Source organism: Dermacentor andersoni, chromosome 3, assembly GCF_023375885.2.
Source record: "Dermacentor andersoni chromosome 3, qqDerAnde1_hic_scaffold, whole genome shotgun sequence".
Taxonomy (NCBI): Eukaryota; Metazoa; Arthropoda; class Arachnida; order Ixodida; family Ixodidae; genus Dermacentor; species Dermacentor andersoni.
Genome location: NC_092816.1, coordinates 109,950,129 through 109,976,336, shown reverse-complemented (window position 1 = coordinate 109,976,336; position 26,208 = coordinate 109,950,129). Strand labels below are relative to the sequence as shown.

General features: G+C 48.2%; 2 protein-coding genes across 2 annotated transcripts; both read right to left on the bottom strand.

Annotated features, from left to right (window-relative positions):
- Window positions 1–11,102: 11,102 nt before the first annotated feature.
- On the bottom strand, window positions 11,103–22,056 carry LOC126539609 (chitinase-3-like protein 1). The gene is made up of 4 exons (XM_072286878.1): window positions 22,031–22,056; window positions 21,206–21,608; window positions 19,189–19,422; window positions 11,103–11,799 (listed from the first exon to the last, which is right to left on the bottom strand). The coding sequence occupies exons 1-4, from the start codon at window positions 22,054–22,056 to the stop codon at window positions 11,437–11,439; spliced, it is 1,026 nt and encodes a 341-aa protein (XP_072142979.1). The 3' UTR covers window positions 11,103–11,436.
- Window positions 22,057–23,163: 1,107 nt separating this feature from the next.
- LOC126540312 (endochitinase-like) lies at window positions 23,164–25,084 on the bottom strand. The gene is made up of 2 exons (XM_050187111.3): window positions 24,804–25,084; window positions 23,164–23,612 (listed from the first exon to the last, which is right to left on the bottom strand). Exons 1-2 carry the CDS (start codon window positions 25,074–25,076, stop codon window positions 23,538–23,540), a joined length of 348 nt encoding a protein of 115 aa, XP_050043068.3. The 5' UTR covers window positions 25,077–25,084; the 3' UTR covers window positions 23,164–23,537.
- Between the last annotated feature and the right edge of the window lie 1,124 nt (window positions 25,085–26,208).

The following is a 26,208-nucleotide window of genomic DNA, read 5'->3' as shown; positions in this document are numbered from 1 at the left end:
TAACTGCCGCATTTCAGGCTTCGCAATTATCTGAAGTCCGAAGGCACCCGTGAAAAGCTTCAAAAGCCGACGGGACCGCAGCCCTCCTCGCGTAGAAGGAACGACAGCTCAAGTGCAGCATCCCCCCCCCCTCCTCGTCTGAGGAATGAAGAAGCACGTGCCTCAAAGCCTTTGTATGCTACGAAAGTACAAGGCGACTAATCATCGGCCCCAAACACATCGGAGACTCAGTGGCCCTCGTTAGCATCAAGGCCTGCGGGAACGCCTTTATGCACCGCTCCTACACGCATGGAAGAAAATGAAAAGATGGATGATATTGACATCACGAGTATCTTGAAAAATTTGGTGGGCTCCATGCGCAGGATTCTTTCCGGCCTAAATACCCCGGCTGCCAAGGCTGCCGTGCAGCTACTTGAAGTGTTGGAACCACTGCTAGTGGTTCTTCACTAAGCAAGTATGGCGATGATGTTCGAAGGACGGATGCGTCAATCGCTTGTTATGCAATGGAATGCTCGAGGTCTACGTGGTCGTTTGTCGGATTTCCGACAGCGGGTATTTAAGCTCCAATTTCCAGTTATTGTTATCTGTGAACCTAATATGGATTCTTCTTTCCGTATTTCTGGATATGTCCAGATGTGGTCTCGTAAAGACCAAACCTTATGCAAAGTTTTCGATTGTATACGTTACAATCTGGTGTATTTCAGACATGACGTCCCATCGCATACTACTAATGCTTACGCATGCCTTACCATAAAACACAAATGGCGCACGGTTACAGTGATTGGAGGATACATCCACCCAAGAGCGAGGATCGGTTGCTCACACCTGCTGTCTCTGCTGCAAGCATCGCAAGATCCTCATATTGTGAGTGGTGACATTAACGTGCACCATCCCCTGTGGGGTAGCACTTCGATGAATTCTCGTGGCAAATATTTGGCCAACTTCATGTGTAGTCAGGGACTAAATGTGCTCAATGACGCGTCTTCTACATTTATTTATGGTACGTCCTACAGCAGTTGTATTGACTTAACGTTCGTATCAAGGAGTCTTCATGCTGGTCGACGGATCTAGAGACTCATGGTAGTGACCACCTCCCCACTTACGTTCACTTTAGCTGGTTTCGCCGTTCAGCCTCTAGTTGCATTCGTCAAACGGACTCGATCTTATTTAAGACCTCTGTCGACACCGCCTGTCAGAGCATGACATCTCCATCCGAAATAGAGGACATCATTGCCTCTACCCTGCGGGACAAAACCAGAGAAGTTAACGTACCGAGGCACAGGTCATCGGTCGACATACAATATGAGGTCCTTCGTGCAATCCGCCGCCGCGCGGAACGGCGCTACAGAAGAACAAAGTCACCGTCAGATCACCGAGCTCAACGACATATTCTTCGACATCTGGACAAGCTTGACAGACAGCGTTGGAGGACCTTCTGTGGATCCCTTGATCCAAGACAGCCTCTATCTAAGATCTGGCGGGTCATACGAAGTATCCAGGCAAACCCACAACAAAGACACCCATTCCATGCGGTGGCTCTACATCAACGCCGGACCGAATTGGAGGTAGCAGAGGATTGCTGTAAATTCATTGTGGACGCATCTAATGCAGTGACTTCATCCCTTGCCACCATCGCGCCCCCGTCAACTGATGAGCGACTCGAAGTACCTTTTACGATGCAAGAGCTTGACGCTGCGATTTCGGATTCTCGACGCTCATCGGCACCAGGACAAGACGGAATCACGTACGCTGCACTCTGCCATCTTGGCACAGAATCACGATGTCTTCTTCTATCTTTTTTATTACAACGTGGTGGACAGGAAATGTTCCAGATACTTGGAAATGCAGTCGCGTTGTAGCGCTGCTTAAACCGGGGAAGTGTCCTAACGAGCTTTCCTTCTACAGACCGATCGCCTTAGCCAGTTGCGTCGGCAAAGTAATGGAAAGAATGGTCTTGTCAAGGCTGGAATGGTTTCTAGAGAGAAATAATTGCTTTCCTGATTTTATGCACGGATTTAGAACGGCCGTTCTTTCATTGACGGTGTTATCGACTTGGTATCTACTGTTGAACAGGAATGAAGTCGCCGTGGGTTTGTTGGAGCTGTTTTTCTGGACATTAAAAGTGCATACGACAATTTACTCCATTACGCAATCCTTGATGCACTGGAAGATTTAGACGTCGGTGGCCGGCTATATGCATGGATTTGTAGCTACCTCGGTGGCTGCACGGTGTGTATGTCGACAAGTGATGGCGACACCGGACAGTACACTATCCCTCGAGGTGTTCCAGAAGGGGGAGTTCTCAGTCCAACTCTTTTCAATGTTGGATTGATTGGCCTTGAATCTGAACTTCCCAGCATGGTGAAGATTAGCAGATATGCGGACGACATATGCATATGGGCATCTGGAGCCACTCGTCCCCAAATGCGTGCTAGGCTTCAACGTGCAGTGACAATCACAGCTAAGTGTCTGCGGCGTCAAGGCCTCCAGCTATCAACAGAAAAATGTTGCGGGATTATACATTCACGCGAAAACAAATGACCAGGTATCCGATCATCGTTAACGGAGTAGCGATACCTACGGTTACACACCACAGATTCCTTGCGTTATTCATAGACCGGGGATTATCTTAGTCAAGACACGTCACCGCACTGAAGTCAAAGCTGAAGAGTTTTGTTCACGTCCTTAGCGTCGTTGCAGGAACAAGATGTTGCCCCTCGGAGTCGTCATTACTACAATTGTACCAAGCACTATTCGTAGGGTATATACGGTACAGCATCCCGGCGCTCTCAAGCATGGGACTTAGCTGTGTGCGCGCGCTGGAGAGCATTCAAGCTCAAGCATTGCGCACATATTTTGGCCTCCCACGATGCACGTCAACCAATGGAACAATAGCAGAAGCTCGTGCTTGTCCTATTGGGCTGTACTTGCTCTGCGAGCCTCTTCGAATGTTGTACCCCCTGTTGACCCGACACAGGCACCATCCTTTGTCATCGCTCCCTGCCACTCACCCAGGTTGCAGCTTTTAAAGGACTATATCGCGTCATCAGTGTTCTGCCGTGAAGATTTTCTCCCGCCTGCATTCCAAAAATACCCCCGTGGGTTCTGCCTAAACCTTTCATTACCTTGCAGATCCCTGTAATTAAAAAAAAAATGTCATCCGTTGCATCATTGCCTTCAGGCAAGTTACCCTGTTGCACATTTCTGCAGAGTACGGAGATACTGTACACGTGTATACCGATGGCTCTTTCACACCATATGCTTCCACTGCAGCCTTCATCATTCCACATATGATCATCGCTCGGAGGTTTAAACTAGACCATAGCTCAACATCAACTGCTACCGAACTTGTTGCTATCCGGGAGGCGCTTCGATTTCTCTCCGAGGAGCCTCCTCACGCATGGACGATATTCTGCGATTGCAAGCCAGCTCTTCAAACGATTGACTGTGTCCTCCGATAGGGCCCGTATTATTCCACGGCTATAGAAATTACAGAGCATCTCGACCACGCAATTAGAAATGGCCACAATGTCACCGTTCAGTGGATACCTTAACACTGTGGCTTGATCGGGAACGAACAGGCACAGCACGCTGAAGCGAAAACTGCTTTAGATAATGCTTCTCAAGTACGCATTCCGTTCTCACGAAAAAACACAAACGCCCTACTTCGTCGCGTAAAACGCAGCTCTACGTTGGAACACTCGACCCTACCAGATCAATGCCACAAGCGCATACACAAATGGGACCAAGAAATGAAATTTCGTATGCCTAACAAGTTCAAAAGAAGCCACACGAGCATGGTGCACCGGATTCGCCTTGCTGTCACATTCACCAACCGTTATAGACATATGATAGGTGCCAGTGATACTAACACAAACTGTGAATACTGTGAGGGGCCTGAAACACTTGAACATATATCTTGCGTGTGTTCCACGTACACGCAAGAACGACAGCAACTGGCCTCTTCCATTGCCAAGATCCATAAGCGGCCGCTATCAGACGAGTTTCTTTTAGGTCCTTGGCTTAATGCAAATAGCGCAACCCTGGTAACAAGTGCTGCTATCGCTTTTCTCCAAGCCACTGGGTTGGACGCACGGCTTTAGAGATGCTATACCTCTGTGAATTTCTATATACGCCTCTCTTTACCATCATCATTCATCAGCCCTTCCCCTCCCCGTCCCTTTTCCCCAGTGTAGAGTAGCAGGCCAGAGCAAGTTATAGCCCAGGCCGCCCTCTCTGCCTTTCTGTAATTACATTTCTCTCTCTTCTCTCAAAAGCATTACGCATGCCGGTGTTTCCATTACGTCACAACTAACGGGAATGACTTTGCACGATCAAACCGCCCGAAACATTTGTTCAAAAAAAAAAGAAGCAGGCGAAGACGTACCATCCGGTCGTTGTTGTTGTTGTTGTTGTTGTTGTAGCCTGTCACACGTGTGGCTCCTACCCACGATGGGGGATTGGCCAAGAAATGGGTGGATTATTCGAAATTATTATGGGGCATAAATTGCCTGATATCTATGGAATTCGTATTGGATAGCGTAGAATTACCTGTTAAAATAAAATCAGGAAGATAATACTGAGTGAGCAATAATTAATTTATTAGTAAAAAAAAGAAATTTAGCAGGGCATTCGAGCTTCTGTGCGGAATGTTTGGACCGCGAAGCAAGCATCCCTCTGGCTGAATCCCAAAGTGGAGGCCCCGAACGAAAGAATAGCAGGTTCTGTCAAGTCCAGGCCAACTCTTCGAAAATGTATTGCTAACAATCTTTTTCTTGCCGCGGTAAAGCGGCGACAAGATAGAAGGAAGTGCTGTATCGTCTCCTCCTCATTGCAAAATGAACAGAGGGGGGAGGGAAGCAAACCCGACCTGTGTAAATAGAAATTCAGGGAGGGAATGCGGCAGCGTAATTTGGTGAGGGAGACCTCAACCATTTTTGTGTAACAGGATTCACTATGCCGGAGAAATTCTAGGTGCTTATAATCTGGAGAAGCAGTCAAATGTGGGTTTGATAAGGCTAATTTAATTGATCGCATCCGAAATCTTGCCGCCGGGATCTGTGCTGTCATTTGTGAGTAGGAAGAACAGGGCCGGAGAGTGGTGTCTTAGCCAGTGAATCGGCAGTTTCATTAAAAAAAAACATTTATGACCAGGCACCCAAATCAAATGAACACATTGCACATGGGCAGGAACTAGTGAGTGGAAGAGTTTTAGCATGGGTTACCTATAAGTAGCGGTAAGACAAGAGCATACAGAAAGGGAGTCAGTACGTATAGCAGCTGTTGTAATCATTTGGTCTAATTTGCGTAAAGCTAGGACTACTGCTAAAAACTCGGCCAGAAAAATAGGCACAAAATCAGGAAATCTTAAATCTGGTCCCCATCATCATGCGCAACCTTCGGCCAAATTCCGGAAAATAGGAAAGCCTGTTGAAACTACATTGTATAAGCGCGCCAACATTAGCAAATCCTTCTATTAAGTATTACAGGTATCAGCCTTACTTGAAGTAGAATGTTGTTAGACACCCTTTTCCTGGCATCAATCGAGTTCACCAGACGACATCGGATCGCCGTCGCACCCAACTGAGGTGCGCAGAAACGCGTCTAACACGTTCCCGGACCTGTGAGATAAGTTGGCGACCCCCACCTCGTGCGCCGTACGTCGAGCTATTGTCCTCCTGCTTGACTCTTCCTGCAAGTGCAACGGGAGCCTGGCACGGTTCCAGGTAATCTTGGTCCCGAGGGAAGCTATTTTTCCGCTCTCAAAGGTCGCTCGAAAACAACCCGTCTACTCCAACTGAGCGCTTGCAAACCAGGAGGCAACGCCATGGCAAGTAACCCCTTGTACAATGGAGCCGTTGTAGCGACCCCATGAGCCGATTGTGACGGCACTTGCAGGCCAGGAGGCAACACCGGGGACAAGTCACCCGTTGGGCAGTGGAGACCTTGGAGCGTCTCCATTGGCTGAATGTGACGGCACTTGCACGGGCGCCTACCATTGGAGGAAAATGACGACACCTGAGTGGGCTCGACGATTGGTAGAAAATGACGTGACCCCGAGACAGGGAGCAGAGGCAAGCATTCATTCATTCATTCATTCATTCATTCATTCATTCATTCATTCATTCATTCATCTCTTTCGGGCTTCTTGCCACGGGCCGCTGCGTCCGATTTGCTGCCGGCCATCAATGACTTTGTGACTATTAATTAGTTCACGTTATTACCGTAAATAATTTAATAAACCTTCAGTTTCCTCTCAAGATCCTCCTCAACGTCGGCCAACTCCCACACTCAACGGCAAGATCCAATAACTGGTGGCAGCGATAAGGATGAACCTTCGTCCAAAGAACTCCTGAGGAACTGGAAACAGCGAAGAAAAAAGAGCATTCGAGCCAGGGAGTCCTGAGGATCTCGGAACAGCGATAAGGATAAACCTTCGTCCAAAGAAGCCCTGAGGAACTCGGAACAGCGAAGAAGAAAGAGTCTTCGACCCAGGGAGTCCTGAGGAACCGGGAACAGCGAAGAAGAAAGATCCTTCGACCCAAGAAGTCCTGAGGAACTGGGAACAGCGAAGAAGAAAGAGCCTTTGACCCAGGGAGTCCTGAGGAACCGGAAACAGCGAAGAAGAGCCTCCGTCCAAAGAAGTCCTGAGGAACTTGGAACAGCGAAGAAGAATGAGCATTCGACCCAGAGAGACCTGAGGAACCGGGAACAGCGGACCAATGAACCAGACGCCGTGGTGCTCCTTCCGTAAGTAAAGCCCTTTAAGCTTCGTAAACTAGCCACACTATCCTCCTCCGCGTTCACTCCTCCTCGTTTCTCCTCTCTTTCACGCTGCCTCATCGACCGTGGCGCCGCCTACACTGCTCGAGCGCAGCAACGGCGCCAACATGCGCTTCTCGCCACTCCGTATACGCTTCTCGAGCAAAAATGGCGCTGATGCACGGCGCGAGGGACCACGTGATGCAATTAGGCCATTAGCGACGCGGCGTCGGCCTCGGCCAGAGCGCGCGAAGAGGAGGCGGTATTCTTCAAAGCGTGGCACTACTTTACGAAGTTTAAGGGGTTTTATCAGTAAGGGAGCGCGTGGTTTTTTTTTTCCTTTTGATTCGCCAGACTTCATATGTTGCGCGTTTATTTTCATAGTTCTAGGAATCGGGAATTTGTTGCATATTGTGTGTTTGCCCAAATTATTTAAGGAAAACAGTTCTAACCACCAGTCGGGGTAACTGCCATGGATCTTAGAAGGTTAACGAAGTCAGACTTGCTGTGCGATTAGTTGAGACGGACGAAAAGATGAAAAAGCCAGCTATCATGAAGGCAATTCAAGGTAGTGGCAATGATGATGAAAGCATTAAGATTGCTTGGGAGGTGATACAAGAAACACGGGAGCGTGAGCGTCAAGAAAATGAGCGTGAGCAAAAGCAGGAGCAAGAGATGGCAGCATTGAAAAAACAGATATAAGGTTTTCGGCAGCTAGAGGCACAAAGACAACGGCTGTCTGAAAATTCTGTAGGTAGTACAGAGCGAAAGAATGAGGAAGTATCTAGCGAATTTTCGCGAAATGCCGATGAAAGAAGCATTGCATGTCAGATTAGCAGCACATTCATAGGTGAACGGAAAGGGCTAGCTGCTAACGATGACCTAGTGGCAACAGAGGCCGTTAAAGAACGTAGTGAGAGCGACGAGGTGCTGTGCCAACAGAGCACTGTCGAGAAAGCTAGGCCAGCTGTGAATGAATTGGCACAGTCACCGCGCGTGTGCGCCGCATGTAATGCTAATGAAATCGTTAACGAAGTACAGAGTACTGCCGACCCGACAGACGCGAGCACCCATGTCGAGTGAGACCTGCGTGCCGAAGTGAAGTGCCAGCTGGACGATACAGCTGAGGGCAATTCGCAGGATTGCGAGCTGCGTAGCTCAAGGGAAGACAACTGCATTGTTCAGGGATCGGTGCAGCTGTCCGCCAGTCTAGGTAGCCGAGAGAAGGATGATTTAGTTATGAATCATTCGGACTGTGCGCGTGAGACAGCGATCGAGACCGACGAGCTGTGTGCCGATGCACAGCGTGAGCTGGGCAATGCAGTAGAGGGCAGTTCGCAAGAGTGCGAGTTGCATAACTCGAGTAAAGACTGCTGCATTGTTCCAGAGTCGGTTGAGCTGTCCGCCAGTCGAGGCAAAGAGAGAGTTGATTTAAAGGAAAATCACTCAGACAGTGCGGGTAGGAGAGCGATCCGGGCGGACGATATGTGTACCGGCCAGCTTGAGGCGCGAGAAGGCGGCATGAAAGGGAGTTCGAGGAAAAAGCGCCGTAGAAAGAAGCGCCGTAAAGATCGGAATGCGCTGAGTAATGTAGCGCAGCCAAAGACGGCGACAGACGCAAAAAGGCTGGGCGCGAAGAAAAGAAAGGTGCGGTCGTCGTTGACGACATGTGTGCATCAAGCACGTTTGAGCCACCGGTCAAGAAAGAGACCGAGAAGCATGTTCTGCACGGACGCGGGCAAAAGGCATGGGGCAGTTACGTTCCTCGTCGTTCCGTCGTTCTTTTCGGAGTGCAGCATGGAGTGCGAAGGAGCGCAAGGTGGCAAGACGAGACGAGGTGGTAGGGAGTCGCGACGCTGTCAGTCAAGCTTGTAATGAAAGCCTGCCGGCAGGACGCCAATTGGCAACGCACTGCAATGTCTTGAAGGAGCTGATCCAGTGTCGGCCCTTTTGTTGTTCCTGGGTAGCCAGAATAGCTTTCGAACCGCGACCACCTCGAGTACGGTTCAAAAGCATGAGTCAGTTGTAAACGTTTGGAACGGGAGACCAAGACAGCTTCCGTAGAAATGAAGCGTTGTGTTTTATTTTAGAGCAATTGAACATTTTCGCGATTTAAGACTAAGGTTTCTTTTAATACGTAAGGTATGAGCTCTGTTCATGTTTTGTTTGAGAAGCTCCGAGATTTGAAAGATGCATTTTATGTAAACCTTTAGTTCCGCGAGGTGTTAATTAATGCGTAGATTGGCTTTTTTTGTGAATAAACTGAAGCGCCAAGGTTATCGGTTAGAGGCCTATGGTAACGCGCGTGAGTATTAGTTAACCTTCTTTATTTTTAGAAGTGTTTCGAAGTTTCTCAGGTTAAGCGCGTAGATTTACAGTAAGTGCATAATTTGCACCGAGAAGCGTTCTTAGTTCCATTAGCGAGTGTCCTGTACGGACGGAATGAAGCAGAATGTTTATGACTGGGTAGCTCGTGTGTGTTGAGGACGGCCGCGTTCTTACTTCTCTAGTAAGCGTGCGTGGAACTAGTTATTAGAAGGCGCATTATTTTAAGGGTTCTGCGGAGTGAGTAAGTTACACAACTTTAGTTCTTCGTTTAAGGTACGTGTCCTGTATGAACCTAAGCGAGATGAAACGTTTGCGTACGACGCAAGTACACGTTCTGAATAGGGACTACAAGGCTAGCGCGATCGTGATTGCATGCCTGTGGAGTCGACAAGACTGCTCACTGGCACCAGTATGTGCGATAGGTACGCCACTGCGATAGGATAAGAACAGGCAGTTCGTGAAGTTAGGCCGCTTGAGTTATGTTCGGTTGTTTTCCTTAATTGTTTAACTTTGTCTTGTTTCTTTTCCAACGAAAATATGACTCTGGCCTTGTCGGCATTCGGGGAGATATGGAAAGCTTATTAGAAAGGTGGTTGGAACTGCTTTATCAAAATTGAAGGGAATAATCAGCGTTCATTTTCACATAGTAATAGCCTGGCGAGTCAGGGGTGAAGAGCCTGCGCTTGCACGTGGTGCAGCGCTATGTTTCGTTTGTTTTACGTGCGTTCTCCAGGGCCCGGGATCCCGATATTCATCACACGAGGCTCGTCACCAGTACACTACGTGTTCTATCAGCGTTCCTCATGGCCAGCAAATTCGTTTCCCCGGCCATTCCGAACTTCCGGGGCGACGAGGAGCTGTTAGATACGGACCCTTTTCTTGTCATCACTCCAGTTCACCAGACCACATCGGATCGCCGTCGCACACAATTAAGGTGCGCTGAAGCACGTCTAACACGTTCACGGACCTTTCAGACAAGTTGTCGACCCTTACCTCGTGCGTTCTACATCGAGCTATTGTCCCCCTGCTTGACTCTTCCCGAAAGTGCAACGGAAGCCTGGCACGGTTCCAGGTAATCTTGGTGCCGAGGGAAGCTGTTTTGCCGCTCTCAAAGGTCGCTCGAAAACAAACCGTCTCCTCCAACTGAGCGCTTGCAAACCAGGAGGCAACGCCGTGGCAAGTCACCCCTTGGACAATGGAGCCGTTGTAGCGACCCCATGAGCCGATTGTGACGGCACTTGCAGGCCAGGAGGCAACACCGGGGACAAGTCACCCGTCGGGCAGTGGAGACCTTGGCCGAATGTGACGGCACTTGCACGGGCGCCTACCAGTGGAGGAACATGACACCTGAGCGGGCTCGACGATTGGCCGAAAATGACGTGACCCCGAGACACCGAAGGGGTCAAAAGCGAGAGAGAGGGAGCAGAGACAAGCATTCCTTCATTCATTCATCTCTTTCGGGCTTCATGCCACGGGCCGCTGCGTCCGATTTGCTGCCGGCCATCAATGACTTTATGACTCGTAATTAGTTCATGTTATTACTCTAAATAATGTAAATAAACCTTCAGTTTCATCTCAAAATCCTCCTCAACGTCGGCCAACTCGCGCACTCAGCGGCAAGTTCCAAAAGTCTTACTACACGCATATTCTCAGCGCTGCTACTTATTGCAGCTATTGCAGCAACGATAGCACTAATGCTTTGGCAGTTGTCTTTGCATTCAATAGCGACACTCTAGCCCCGAGTTACTCCATGCCCGGCTTTCAAACGCCACGCTGTCTATAGTTCTCGCTTTGGGCTCGTTCCGAACGCCCACTGGAAGCGGACACAGCGCATTCCTCCATCCTGAATACGAACCGCTGATCCCGGTGTCTCGAATAAATATGAAGCAAGAGTTTTGCATTTATCAGTATAGAGTGTCTACGAGCATAACTGTACGCAATTCCTAAAGCTTCGAGATTGGGATCACGCACATGCACGCACGTGCACACACAAAGGAAGACGGTGGACGATCATGCGTAAACGAAACACGTTGGCATTTGTACAAGGTTACCGTACAATATTTTCTCACGGGCACGCTCGCTGTCCCACACATACGCGTAAGAACAATGCGGGAAAGCAACGTCCACGGGTCTAGAAACACTAAGCGCAAGTTGAGTGCGCCGTAGACCACTAAACAAGGCGCGCACAGCTTTGCGGTCTCGCTGGAGTTCAGCGCTCGCCGTCCCAGCCGCCAAATGAGTCTATAATATGCACGGGCGCACAACACCCGTGTTTTCTGAACGCAGCACATCACGTTCGCGCGTGGCACGTGGTGACGAGCAGCGGAGTTTCAGCGCGCCGTCGGTTCACCCGAGGCGGCCCTTGGCGCGCAGGCTGTGACCGAAGGTGTGGTTCCGCAGCAGGATGTCCCGCGCGCGGGCTAGCAGCGGCCGGCCGAAGGTGCCCCGGAAGTCGTCCATGCAGATGTCCCAAACGGCGATGCCGCCGGTGAAGAGCAGCAGGTGGGCCTTGCTCTGCAGCGACACGTCGTCCTCGAAGCCCACCCACTGGTCGCCGTTGACGACGTACGAGCACTGGGCGACCCGGTCGAACTGGCGCGACCAGCTCAGATCGTGCGCCAGCATCTGCTCCAGTTCGTAGTGGCTCAGCGTGCCCGGCTGGCGGGTGAACAGTCCGGGCTTGCCCGGACCCGCCGACGGGTCGCCCGCCTGGAGGGCAAGCACAGACAGCGGGAAAGAGCAACGTGTCGCCGTTAGGGTGCTTTAGAACGGCGTGACAACGCTGGAAACCGCGAAGGTTGAACGTTCGGCTAAGTGGCGCTGCATTATCGGCATTTTCCGGCGCCTTAGAGGCGGACATTTGCTTGTGTCCATTCTGTTGTCCGTGTCTAATGCTCTGGGAAGCATCGGCAATGCCGGAAGGTATGATGTCCACAGGAGCGTATAGGTACACGCTCGGGAGCGCGTTTGCGCAGCCATTAACTACACTTCGTCTCACCAACTCAGTGCTTTAGCAGGGCTGACATCTTCAGCCACTGATCTCTGCTTTAGGCGGCTAATTGCGTTAATCAGCCCCCTAAAGCGTAATCGACTGACGACACCTGAAGTAAGCTACCTTGTCCCGGAAGTAGACGCTTCGCCACTTCGACTGCACGAGAGCACGTTATCTTTTATTGCGAGAACAAATATATGGGCACTCTAGGCGCATTTTTGCTGTCGCCATCACTGTCGGGACGTCACCGTGATGTTTCTTATCAAGTCCAATGGCGATAACACCATCGCTGCGCGTTGTATGCTGTATGTGCGGGTGAAAGCACGTGAGGGGATCCGACGATCGCGGCTCAATGTGGCGCGCACAAAGAAAGCGGAGAAGCGGGGAGCAAACGCGCCGTGTTCTGCAGCGCGAAAGGCCGTGGGGGGATGGGAGGGAGACAGGGGGGAGGGGCGTTGTGCTCCGGCAGCAACTGCGCATTTCGCGATCGACCGCAAGGGGAACTCACGATCGTGGATCAGCGAGGGAGGGAGTGGGGGTGGCTTCGACTCCACTACCAAGGGCGTACTTTGCACGGCCGTGCGCGGTCACGCGCGCCGTATGTTGAGTGCGATCTGCAGGCGGCTCAAATGAACCTTTGTGCGCGCTGTGTCCTTTCCGCTCTTGCGCTGAAGCGATAAACCGCAGGCAGGTCACTTCGCTCGCTGCTGCTGCCGTGCTAGTTTACAGCAGCGTTTTGACAGCGATCGTCCACGCTCATCGAGTGGGATCATGTTCGCTTGTGCACGCTAACACCATGCTTGTTAATTCAGTTAGCAAGCGAATGTTTTCAAGTTTATACGGCTGATAAGACTACTGTCGTTGCTTCCTATAGCTGTCTACTAATTGGCTATCGCAATCGATGCTTCGCTTTTCGGGAGAAACTGTGACTTATTTATCTTCCCCTGATTTAGCTGCCGGTTGCATCGTAAACTTCCCAAGCAGGGCGGAGAGGTCTTTTGAATAGACATCGAGAACTTATATCGCCATGACGGCAGCGTCACTAACTTGAGTGGCGCGCGCTGAAAACACTGGCGGTTGTGAAAACGATTTATGTAAGAAAAGAATAGCGCATACTGGTTCATATTATTGCGATGCCACCGACAGATACGGAAGAAATGACACACCGCGAGGAAGAGTATGAAGTCTCTGAGCTCGTGGCGCGAACGAGTGTCTGCTTGCGCTCGGAGTGCAGTGTAAATACAGTGTAAAATGTCCTCCTTCGTCCACGGCTTTCCACGCATTACAATATTATCGTAAAAGCCCTTACCAGACATGACGACACCACGAGACCCCCTAAAAACACGGAAAGAAAGGAAGAGAAAATGCTGCGGCCGCAATATTATCCGACCGAGCACACTAGTAGGTGAGGCACACGCCCTACTTCCGGGACAAGCCTCCGCACGGCAACGCACTTGCGCAGCTTCACCTGCGCCCGGCTCGGCGAGCGATGAAGTGGCATTCAGCATAATATAATTCAGATGAGTGCTTTCGGCTTCCATTAAACCGTCCGTCCGTCCGTCCGTCCGTCCATCCATCCATCCATCCATCCATCCATCCATCCATCCATCCATCCATCCATCCGTCCGTCCGTCCGTCCGTCCATCCATCCATCCATCCATCCATCCATCCGTCCGTCCGTCCATCCATCCGTCCGTCCGTCCGTCCGTCCGTCCGTCCGTCCGTCCGTGCGTCCGTCCGTCCGTCCGTCCGTCCGTCCGTCCGTCCGTCCGTCCATCCATCCATCCATCCATCCATCCATCCATCCATGGATCAGATTGTGAAAAGTGTGGCATGACGCTTTCCTGTGCTTGATTTTATCTTGCAAACATAATCCAATAAGAAAGCTGAAATGCTGCGCAAACGGAGTATACAGGTCCCATCAAGCCCTTCATAGCTTTCTGTCACGAAGACCAGAGGCTCTGTACTTTTCATTTTCTGGTTAAACCAAATTTCGATTTATTTTGCTTCTTTGAGCCATGCACAAGGTACAGGATTCCTGCAAGGCTTGTCGGATTCTTGCTGTGTAAGTCATCTACGTAGCCCTTTTTCTCGACGCAAAGTGGAGTGACGAAAGAATAGCCGATTATAGCTACTGAGGCAACCCACCAGCTTTACGCTTCTGGTTAAGAATAAGCGGACAGGAAAGAACAGAGAAGAGGACCTCGATCATTGTGAGCCTTGAAGTCGCAAGAATGTTCAGGCGTATCATGGAACTGCCCCACGCGTCACCTGACTTCACGAATGTTTTGGCCAGACAGACTTGTAGTCCTCTGGACGTCGTACCTTGCAGCAGCTGTCACACTTTTATTTTTTTCCTTCTTTAGTAGAAGCAGAAGTATCGTCGGCACGCTTCGGTGCACCTTTTGAACTATAAGGATTAGTTGCTATAGAAACCACACGCCCATTCTCTTCCATCTGAGTTGCGTCTGTTGTTGAAATTGAACGCGAGGGAAAAACGGAGTTAACCTGATAACTTCTCATGTTGCTTTGTTGTTTGTTTTTTCTTTTGTTTTTTTGATGCTCTATGCCATTATCGCCATACTAAGTTTAAAGTTTAGGACACGCAAGGACCACATCAAGATGTAGAAAAAGCGTTCAAACGACCCCGAGTTCCAGGGTGGTCACAACTATGGGCACAATTACCCTTCTTTTATTTCCTTGTTTATTTTTTACCAGCTGTGGTTGCTTGGGGGCTATGGTGTTCGGCTGCTACGCACGAGGTCGCGGGATCGAATCTCGGTCACAGTAGCCGCATTTCGATGGGGGCGAAAGGCGAAAACACTCGTGTACTTATATTTAGGCGCACGTTGAAGCACCCCAGGTAGTCGAAATTTCCTGAGTCCCCCACTACGGCGTGCCTCATAATCAGAAAGTGGTTCTGGCATTTAAAACCCCATAATTTCATTTTTTTTGTTTTTGTAGTAGCGCATGCTGTACAATTGTTTTTTTCAGTGGCACAGAGCTTCATTAAACTAAAAGGGCTCATGGGCGTATCTTCTTGCAATAACATAAACTTATGAGACGCCATAAAAGCCTCGAGTTCTAGAACACAAACGTGTTTGTAGCCAATGTCCTTCAGAAGAAGTACGGACCACATTTGATCACGTGCTTAAACGTGCAACCATATCTGTCGAACTGTACATGCTTAAAGCTGACTTGAGCAAAAATAAACTGATTCCACAGAATGAATGACAGCTGATAATGCAAGGTAAAGGTTCTGTTTAAACCGGACGCATGCAGCTCGTGCTTGTGGTTCCGTACAAGAACTTTTTTTTTTCTCGGCATTGTTCGAAAAATCTTTTTCTCTGCAAGCTGAGACTATTTTGTACAAAACTATTTGTATAATTATATTTCTCATCATTCCTTAAATTTTCATTTGTTATCGGCAACCCCTACGTTTAAGTACCCCGAACAACGCATGAGAAGTAGTCAGAGTGGCCGCACGTAAATAAGTTAGAAGTAATATAGCAAGGGATGTTGGACATCGGCCATCTCCAACATGGCTTCACTTTGCATCCGGGTAACTATAAAAAATGAAAACCTCATGAGAATTAGGCAAATGGCAAGTATTTCAAAACATAACAATGAAAGGAATTGGTTGCAAACGTCCTATTGCAGGACGGGATACAATAACTTATTTTATTTATTTTTTCTCTTTACCGTAACAAGCAACTTACATGACGTTCGATATCGAACATGGTTTGCACCGTCCAGTAGTCAGCACGTGAAACTTATCCTACAATGGCCTATAACGAGGAATTGGTAATGAGAAGCTGTTTTCTGCCATGTTTGTTTATATTTCGCAGCGGGACATCGGCTGCCGCACCAGGTTTTCATTTCCTGCCGTGCACCGGTAGTCGGAGAACTTCGTAATTTGGACCCTGAAGAAACGATTAGTCTAGCCGGCACTGCTAACAAATTTGTTCCCTCAATCTTCATGCGGCCCAACGCGTGTGCGAAAGCCAATAAAGCAAGCAGCAAGGACCAGCCTTTTGCAAAACGAGCTTCCGTTACGAAACGGAAGAACTGACGTCGATGGAGCCTAGATTAACGCTATCGGGTTAGGAACCTACGCCTTGTTTTTTTCTTGACTTTGCTCACCTGCGCGCGGGATATTATGCGACTGCTATTGCTAGCGGTCACGTGCTCACGCACGAGCCCGAACCCCGCTGTCTCATCAAGGAAGTATGCGCATATGCCGACGCCTCACGTGCCCATTTAACATTCATCGAGGTAAACAATTATCGTATTGATTGGTTGGTTCGTTCATTCATTGGTTCACTTACTGGTTCATTCATTCATTCATTTCAAGAATTCAAACCAACGCAGTTATTATACGACACGCGGCAACGCCGACCTCGGGAAGAATAAGGAGATTTTGAACAGGGGCATCAAGCCTAAGTCTAATCCAACCAGCGAATGCTTTGCTTTCCTAGGGCACCCGGGTGCCGACGCATATTTAGTATATGGTTCCCTGCTTGCGTTAGCGTCGAAAGCTTTCAGCGCCCTTAATGCTGCGAAAGCGAATAGCAGAAATACTCTTGGAGGAAGAAAAACTTGAGATGTTACATTACGTAGAGTTGTTTGCGCGTTTGAAACTAAAGCTGAAGGGTGAAATTGCCAATGAGGCTGAAGCGAGATCGATGCAAAGCAGCTGGCGCCATCAGCCAGAATAAACCAGATAAGAGAGAGAGAGAGCAAATGATAAAGGAAAGGTAGGGAGGTTAACCAGGACTGAGCCCGGTTGGCTACCCTACACTGGGGAAAGGGAAAAGGGGACGGAAAGATTAAAAGAAGAAGAGAAAGTCTACTGGGTATATCGTTCGGTCACTCAGTTCGGATCACAGACAGATAAGTGTACACCTTAGGCCGAGGAGCTCTCGCATCAATAAACTATCTCGAGAAGAGCGGTGATTTAGCCTTCAATACCTGTCATTTACATCATACGAGAAGAAGCGATAGCCCGTGTAATCATTTGCTTCTTATGGTTGTTGCGTGTTACTCGGGAATCATGTCTGATTTGGTGCTACGACGAAGCCGCCGCTCCGATAGGTGTCGCCATGTTTGTTTACGCGAAGCTTAAGTTCAGCCACGTATTATTTAAATCTTAGTGTTAATCGCTAGTGCGAACACAAGCCCAAGCAAGCGGTTTGCGTTTAGAGCACACGCAGTGGCAAGACCTATTGCATACGGACATTTTACACTTGGGTACTTTTGGTCTAAAACTGCCTAACTTTGATGCACCTGGGAGTTCATAGAAGAGCATATAAATATCGGTGCAAGAGCGCTTTTGTATCCAGCTCCCGTAGAAAGGCGGCCTACGATGCCGGAGATTGCCTCCGCAACGTCCTGCTCAGTAGATTGCCGCGTAGCCGTCAAGTTAGCTGCAGAGACCATCAAACTCAAATGTCACCGAACATAGGCGCAGAAGCAGGCTCAACTTCGTTGAACAACCATTAACTATATTTCGTTCACTCCACGGAGGTACGAACAATATATTTGAAAGGCAGTGTTGTCGTGCCTTTACGACACGCTCTTTTTTGTTCATTATGTATAAGAAAATCATTATTATAGATGCTTAAAAGTATGCCTTCGTTATACTCCGCTTTAGCTTTAAAAAAATACAATTTATGTGGTACTTGCACGTTCTGTTTGTTGTTTTTCTGACCAGAGTCGGATTTCATTAACTGTACGGGACGCGAGCCGTGCTTGTACTGCCACTTCGCGTGTTTTTGTCCAGCCTGTCAAGAATCGTCGAAGAACAGCTCGCGTGACAGCATCTCGTTTCGAAGATGTCGTCGACGAAATGCCCGTGGATTTATACCACCGTTGGTTTTAATGGCCGTCCTAAGTGCACCCGTGGGCAGGAGTATGGTCAGACTTCTTTTTAAAATTGCAAAAGAAGGTATTACCGATTCCACTATGGTAAATATTTAACTAGGAATGCAGTAAGTTTAGCCCATTTATTCGTATCTCACACTCCTTTTCATCAGGTCCCTCTCTTCTGTCTAGCTTCGCGACCGCGCTGGCGAGGTGACTTGTCACTTTTTTTTAGGTTATCGTGTGATAGCCAAAATGGCCCCTCCTGCATGGACCACATGGTGGCTGGCAGTATTGGTAAACAAGATAAACATTAATACTATGAGTTTGAAAGCGTTTCGCAGTCTTATACCATCAGATGGCGCTGCCTGTCAATACAAGCCCAACGTGCGCGGAGTCTCACGTCCTCGTCGCAGGCTAATAATGCATGCACCACGGGACATTTTTTCAATGCAGGACTAAAGAAAACTCAGACCTCGGTTCTCCGATTTATATGCCGTCATAATTAGGTCGCTTAGCTCATCACCACCAAAACACCTTTGCACGATTCGCTTAACTTCTACTGGCTTGTCACCGCAAGTGGCCAAAGCGTTTCTGTATTCCCTACAAGAATTCATAGATTTTACTGTGAGGTCACATTCCTTCCTAGAAGGACGAGATCATATACCGAAGTTAAGAAGTCATGGTAAACACAATAAATAATCCATCCGCACTATGCTGATTGCACGAAAAGAAATGTCAGCATTGGTAAACAGCCACAATCACTATTACGTTGCCATTACAACGATAAATTTGATTGAAACCCACTTTTGGACTCTCCTCGTTAATATACATTGTCGATTCAGTTATTTATTGAATGAATTATTTATTTCATCATTAATTGATTATTTCATTGATTTTTTACTGATTAGTACAGTGCTGTGTCCCAAAGTAATCAATCAATCAATTGATTTTTTTGATTGATTGATTGATTCCCCTAAACAACACTTAGGTTATAATAGACGCATCAGTAAGGGGAGTAAGGGAGGCGGAGGTGGAGAGGCCCCGGATCCACACTGACCACCTTTGGTGCCTGCACTTAAAGCTGTACTTAAATCTAAGTGCTTAAATCTAAGTGAACGGTTTAGGCATTCCGACCGCACGTTGACGCACAAGATGGTAATTACACACAGAACCTTATGCTAGCCAAAACAAGCCAGAGCCACGCAGCCAGCGGGTCAGCCTCACAAGTACTTTCCGCGCACCTTGTTGGCGGCGACGTTCTTGAGCGTGAAGGAGGCCCCGGCGAGCGTGACTCCGAAGACGACCTTGTCCATTTGGGTGAGCTCGAGTGACATGTCGCCCAGCACGTGCGACAGGCCTGTCTGTCCCCGGCGCTTGGCCTGCGTCTTGACGCGCAGCGGGCTGTAGAAGCTCGTCACGGGGAACGTCGCCGGCTCCATGGTGCGGTGGGTCTCCACAAACATCACGTCCACCAGCTAGGAGTCGCGTCATAAGAAGGCACGTGTGAGAGTTGCGACATCGAGACGAAACGTCCTTGCAGGTTAGATGAAAATCACGCCTTTGTGTAAACTAGACGTCCCAGTCTAAGCCACGATAGGCATACGAGTCAGAAATTCTTTAAGTAGCTGGAAAGGTGTTAAGGGATATAAATTTTGCTGCAATACGTGCGGGAAAGAATTGTTTCGAATATTTCGAGATATATCATGCAGTCAAAGCCGTTCAGAACAAACGAGCCGCTAGAATTTTAGTCATTTATTTATTCTTTTTTTTTTAATCCTAGGTTTTCGTCAGTTTCGATAGCATGCACTCATATGGAAGGCTCGAATAATTCCACGACGATCACTTACTACAGATCTGTTCTTCTAAATGTCACATGATTTATACATATGAGCTCACAACTTCCTTAAAGAGGTTTACCTGCCCTTCATGTACATTCTTGAAAGGGCATGAAAGCTCACGCAGTGCTAGAGGTATTTATTATCTGCCGACGCCAGAAACCAGGGACCAATCAAAGAAATTCTGTTGCTTAGTCTGCCTGTAAAGCGTGCTTGACCTTAGTATACGTCGTGCTGAGGCAAAGCCACTCATCTGAGTATGCCAATTTGGCAAAACAAATGCACTTGAAATTTCTATTCAGCATGTCTCATGGCCTCATAATGTGCACTTCGCTATATAATAGCTTTTATTTCCCTAATAGCCAATTGTACATTTTAATATTATTAAATTGCTAATACTGAGTCGCTAGTAAGCGTTGCCAACGCAAAAACAATAGAAACACAATACTATGCAAGACGTTCAATACACATTCAACTGCTTGCATCTTTTTTTCTATTCCATTCCTGAAAATACTGCTAACGGCGGGCGGAACTAGCATTACCACAAACTTTACTCGAAGAGCAAAACTCGAGCGACGGCTCAGCGGCGTTCAGTTAGAAATTAAAATTTTCGTATTCACAACTCAGAAAAAGTGCTTAAGTGCCCTTAGATATTTGTTGTTGTTGTTGTTGCTATTATTACTATTGGTATCGTTGTTGTTGTCGTTGTTGTTGTTGTTGTTGTTGTGGCGGACATGTTTATTTAAAAACTTCTTGCAGTAGGTGCCGCAAACAATTCAAATCAGCTGGATTAATTGAAGAGGTGGAGATTATGTGCTCGACAATGCTCAGTGGGATGTTACAAATTAGCGTGGTATAACTTTTTGTTTATCCACTTCAGGCAGGATGTCCCGACTCCAGAATTTAAGCCAACCTGTAAACTAACCATATCGATTCAACGTAAAATCCCTACTTATATTCTGCGTCGAGAAAACCGTCCTCCAAACCTGTATGTATTGATTTTCTGGCACTTGTCACTTATCGGCACTTTTGCAACATTTATCAGCGCTGCGGTGGGAAAAATACGGTACGCGCAGAAACGTACATCTACCTTAACATGACAAACAGGGGTAAAAAATGTGGCAAGGATGTATGTCTCTCTCCTCTAGTTTTAATTGTTACATGTACATCAACGTGCGGACGCACGTTTATTTCTTCAGGTCAGTACGACGACGATGCCCTGGACGTCGAAGCAAACGGACAGCTCAGCGTTTTACTAAGCTGACTCTGCTGTGGTTAGCCATTACTCAGAGAGGGTGCTGAACCGCTGGTCTGAACACCGCAAGTACGGTTCGAATCCCTCCCTTTTTATCGCACGCAGTGCCTGCCGACAGGGTTGAGACGCACAAGCTCTCCTCCTCGCGCACGGCGCGTCCGGACGTACGTTTATGATATCCTGCACGTCGAATCCCGCGTTGCGCTCCGCCTTGTCGGCGGGCACCACGACGGCGAGGCGCTGGCCGTCGGCCGAGAGGCGCCGGCGCAGCGTGCGCAGGAAGGTGCCCAACGCCTGGCGGTCCTGGTCGCCCATGGGGTTCGGCCAGTGCAGCACCAGGCCGTCGAAGCCGTACTGCAGCAGCCAGCGGGCCGCGTTCTCCGAGAACTCGACGCGGTAGCGTCGCTGAACGGCCAGCTTGCGGAACGCCTCGCCGTCCGAGCGGCGGCCGCCCACCGCGGCCCAGATGACCAAGCTCACGTCTGCGCCCGCGTTCGGGGGTAGGTGGATGAATGGCGCTACGCGTCGCAGATACGCGGCGCGGGAGGCTTTTTCGATTTGTCGTCCGGGACTGCTCACGGTTGCCCGAGGCACAGCTTTCAGCGAAGGAGCGTTAGCGTGCGCAGCGTCTCGGGCGTAACTTCTTTTATAGTACGCTCTAGAAGGATTCGCTCATCGTACGCTCCGCACAGCCAGATGTCTCCTAACAATGGAGACGTGCCTTTTCTGTATATTTGCATATCATGTTCTTTTTTTGATACGTCATCACATAGTCTGACATGAAGACTTCCTGCCAAGGGAAGAGGAGCGACCCAGAGCGCAGCGCGGATGTGAGGGTGGAGTTTAGCGGTCGCATACTAATGAATAATGGCACGTTGTTGCTGCCAATCCTTTTGTAGTAGCATGCCTGTTTGGATGTTGAACTTGAGTTCATGTTCATCGTTGGGAAAAGCTTACGCAGAGTGGGCCCTACTGGAACCTGCTGTAATGTACCTTTCCCGGAAAGCACAAAACGGCATATCGAAGAGATCGAATAAAACCAAGGTGAGGACAAAGCAGCGTGTGTATCCGCCTCTAGACACCTCGTACGGCATAAATTATCACATTCACAGCAAAACGGTGAAAGTGGGATTCATGAATGCGAAATGGCGCTGCATAGTTCTAAACAGCCACACTCGAGGAAAACGCGATCGCGCGACCGGGAAGATGCGTGTTTAATGGCGATCGGGCTTCCAGCCTGTGTTGCCTCTTTGAATCTACACAGAGCAGCTTCGTATTTATAATCATTAACCAGGGAACCTACACGCAGACTGTTTATTGTATAAGTGAATTTCACAGTGGCGATTGTGTGGCGGCAACATATGATGGAGTGGTCTCTATGTTCGGTCGGCATGGAGCGATCCACAACGTCTTCATTCACTATTCTGCACGAAACCTTCCCGGCAGATTCGCATTATTGGTGTTGCTGACGCGCATTATCTCTCTTTTCGGTCGGTGGCGTGTACGATTAGTTTTCAGTGGGTCTGTAATCCTTCTACATACAGCAAACACAAGGAAGAGACACGAATATAGAAAGGCCAACGGTGACAGCGCCATGCACGTGTACCATTTGTTACCGTGTCTCGTACTCGTGTGCCTTGTCGGTAGAAAACCACGCATCACGAACCGGCCAAGGTCTCCACCCTACAGGTCTATAAGTCTCAGTGAAGTTGGCTTTCATTATTGGCAGCTAAGTCTAATATTAAATGCTCACTTCGCCAGACTTATGACACCATAATGTTTCAGTAGTGGGCGAGAGAGCCGTTTAACATTTGTGCATCAGTGGAACTTTATTTTATTGCTTTTTTTTCTTGCGCATCGTATCTAACCTGTTACAATAGACGTTAGACCGAAAAGTATCAAGCATGTCTGCCGTCAAAGAACATGCCACTTCCCACAGAAATGTGGCAATTAGAAAGAAAAAAGCCCATCAGAACATCGCAAAACGATCGTTGGTCGTTTTGGGATGATCCGGTGCTTTGTTTTCATAATTCCAGACACTGCCTGATTATTTCCACCAAAGTAATCTCGGCTTTACCTACCTTCCACCCCACAGTCTTCGGGCTAATTACTGCACATGCCGACATTTACTCGTACTCGAATCGCCTTTCTTGCAGCAAGCAACACGAGAAGACAAAACATGAGAGGTACCTGCTTATAGTGGGGTATTCTGCGCTATCAGCTACTGAATAGTCATGATAGGCGATGCTACTGAAATATACGTGTTGCTGCTCGTGTTGGACCTCGATTTGCATTTAATAATTATCTCAAAGGATCAATTTCATGCTACTATTTGAATCGTATAGGTTTTTTTTTTTATACTTCCACAGGAAGTGTCAGTGAGTACAACACAAGGTGAACAGAAGGCTGTCCTAGCATGTCTGAAACACATTATCTCGAAACAGACAAGCACATGTCCCACTCAACGTGTAAGCTCAAATGACAACGGCCCAACTTCTATTCATGCTTTGTTACCTTTATCCCGCAGTCTGGTGAACTTTCTGAGGCCTTCTTGTTGGATGTCAAACTTAGGATCCTGCAAATTAAGGTTGACAAGAACAGTAAAGAGTATTGCGACTACCTGGGGACGTTTGTTTATTGTATTATATAACACGTGCACGCCTATTGTATTTTCCCGTCACATCTGAAATTGGCAAACATCAACTTCTCAAGGTCCACTAACTCTCAGCAACTACATAATCTTTACTCGCGCAATCAATTGATCTTTAATCCACCGCTGTTACATTTGCCTAAAACCTTCTTGCGTACCAGTATACAGGTTCTCAAGTTCAGCTTAAGGAGGTTTCGATAAGCAAAGCATCTTAAAGCATTTTTTTCCCTGAATTAATCACCAGCATGCAGCTGCACCAGGGAAATTGGAAGCAGCGCTTTTGTTCATCGCTTTAGCATTTGAACATTCCACATCTCAAAGAAAGGAAAATAAAGAAAACGTAAAGATAGAGGCGGGGAACGTTGGCATATACAGCTGTTCTCTGCATATTAGCGTGGGTGAGCAGAATCCCGAAATACTCCCCCTCATAGCCAGCGTGAAGCTCCAGAACGTTAAAGCCGATCAATCACTCTTGAAATTCTGTATAGCGCCAACAAGGACGCTTATATAATACTCGCCCAAATACTTTCACCGCTTTTCCTCCCATAACTTGCCCTTAGACGTAACATAATGTAGACAAACTAACACACTGCGCCTTCACGCCACACCTGCAAATGAATAGTTACCTGTTTGTGATATTAAATCACGCTAATAAATGACATTGATCTAACTTCTACAACTCTCAAGAGACTTTATTTGCCTTGAGTATACTTGTAGCGCCTCTTTTGTATATCGTTGTGTTTCCTTGAACTGCGTAATTATTCCTCTTTTCTAATCCATCTTTTAATAAATGAATGAGAAAGCACTTAACTACTTGATTGCTGCATATTTCTTTCTTATATCGTTATTATCTTGCTTCGTTTTCTTATGTACTTGATTTGCGACATTTATTACCGATTGGTCTTAGAATGAATATGAATATGGTACGCGTCTGGGCAACGAATCACCGATTATTTGATCTATTTGATTCTCTTTCTTTTTTCATTAAAGTTCGTTTTTTTTTCGCCCCATCCTGCTCGCGCTCGTGCCGCTATGCAAAGAGAACAAAGCTTTCGTCAAGTTACTCGAGCAATTAGTTATTGATCTCCTCTCGGGTGTGCGCACGAGGAAACGAACCTTGCTGACGATGTTGGCGGTTGCCGGGTCGACGCCCAGGTAGCAATAGACGATGTCGTCGCACAGCTCGACGCGTATGCTGTCGACGCCGAAGCGCACGGGCTCGGGACGCCGGTGCGCCGAGTGGTTGAAGAAGCAGTAGAGGCGCTTGCGGCTCGCCTGGAGGTCTTCCTCGAGCGGAAGCGCCCACGCGTCCTCGGGCTCCGCGCCGAACGCCGAGCGAACGGCGACCACGGCGCCCGTCACCGTGAACACGGCTGCTGTGATGAACATGATGTTCAGGAACTCCTGCGACAACGCGGACGGGAAAAATCGACGCTCTGCTCGTCTGTTTCTTGCACTTGGTCCGCGAGTCGTCCACGCTGCGTAGATAAAGACCCTTACTAACCGCCAATAACGCGAGGAACTGCAGTAAATCGGTAAATGATCACGCGAACAACTATATTACAGAGCCTTTATCTTTTCCGTATAGGTATTACCCTTTCCTGTTGTGGGAGACGTTTACGAGGGCAGCCTGTGGGTGGGTGGGTGGGTGGATGGATGGATGGATGGATGGATGGACGGACGGACGGACGGACGGACGGACGGACGGACGGACGGACGGACGGACGGACGGACGGATGGATGTGTCATTCCCATATTCCAGGTGCTGCTGGTATATCTACCTCGTCCTTCTCCCTCGTTCATCTCACCCTGTTCGTATAACCAGGGTACCAAATCCAGGATGATGCTGATGGAGATGATGATCATTTGCAGGCATTCCCTTTCAAAAGGGCCGGTGACAAATATTCACCTAGCTTGCTTGAATTAATCAGGTATGCTTTTCATGCTTTTCATTCTAGCATTTGTGCATTCATCTCCATAATCTTTTTTCTCTTCATGTGACATGATGGTTATGATGATTATTTATTTCCATCCCTTCCCCCCCCCCCCCATCCCGAAACGGGGCAATCACAAATACTCACTTAAACTGTTTGACTTATTTAGGTATGCCATACGTGCTTCCCATTCTAGCAATTTTGTATACATTTCCTTAACTTTTTCCTTTCTCTTGTTCAGAACATATCTACCATGTACCGCTACCTATGCCTGTAAGGGATAGAGTATTGTGAATCAATACTCTTCTTTTTACATCGAAGCTGTATATGCCTAGGGTTTCATGCATTATTGTTCTCCGTGAACAAAGACTATCATGATCAATGGCTCATACCAGTCATGCTCCCGTAAGCAAGAAAGAAATGCAATGACTCATAAGGCAGAGGCTACAAGCACTCAGCAAAGTGAAGCGAACAGTGCTTCATTTCTTTCTAATCACGCATACAACATACAGAACAGCATGTCGAAAGCTGTCATCATCAATGGTTCATACCCCCCGTGAGGAATAGATCATAGCCCCGTCAGCAAT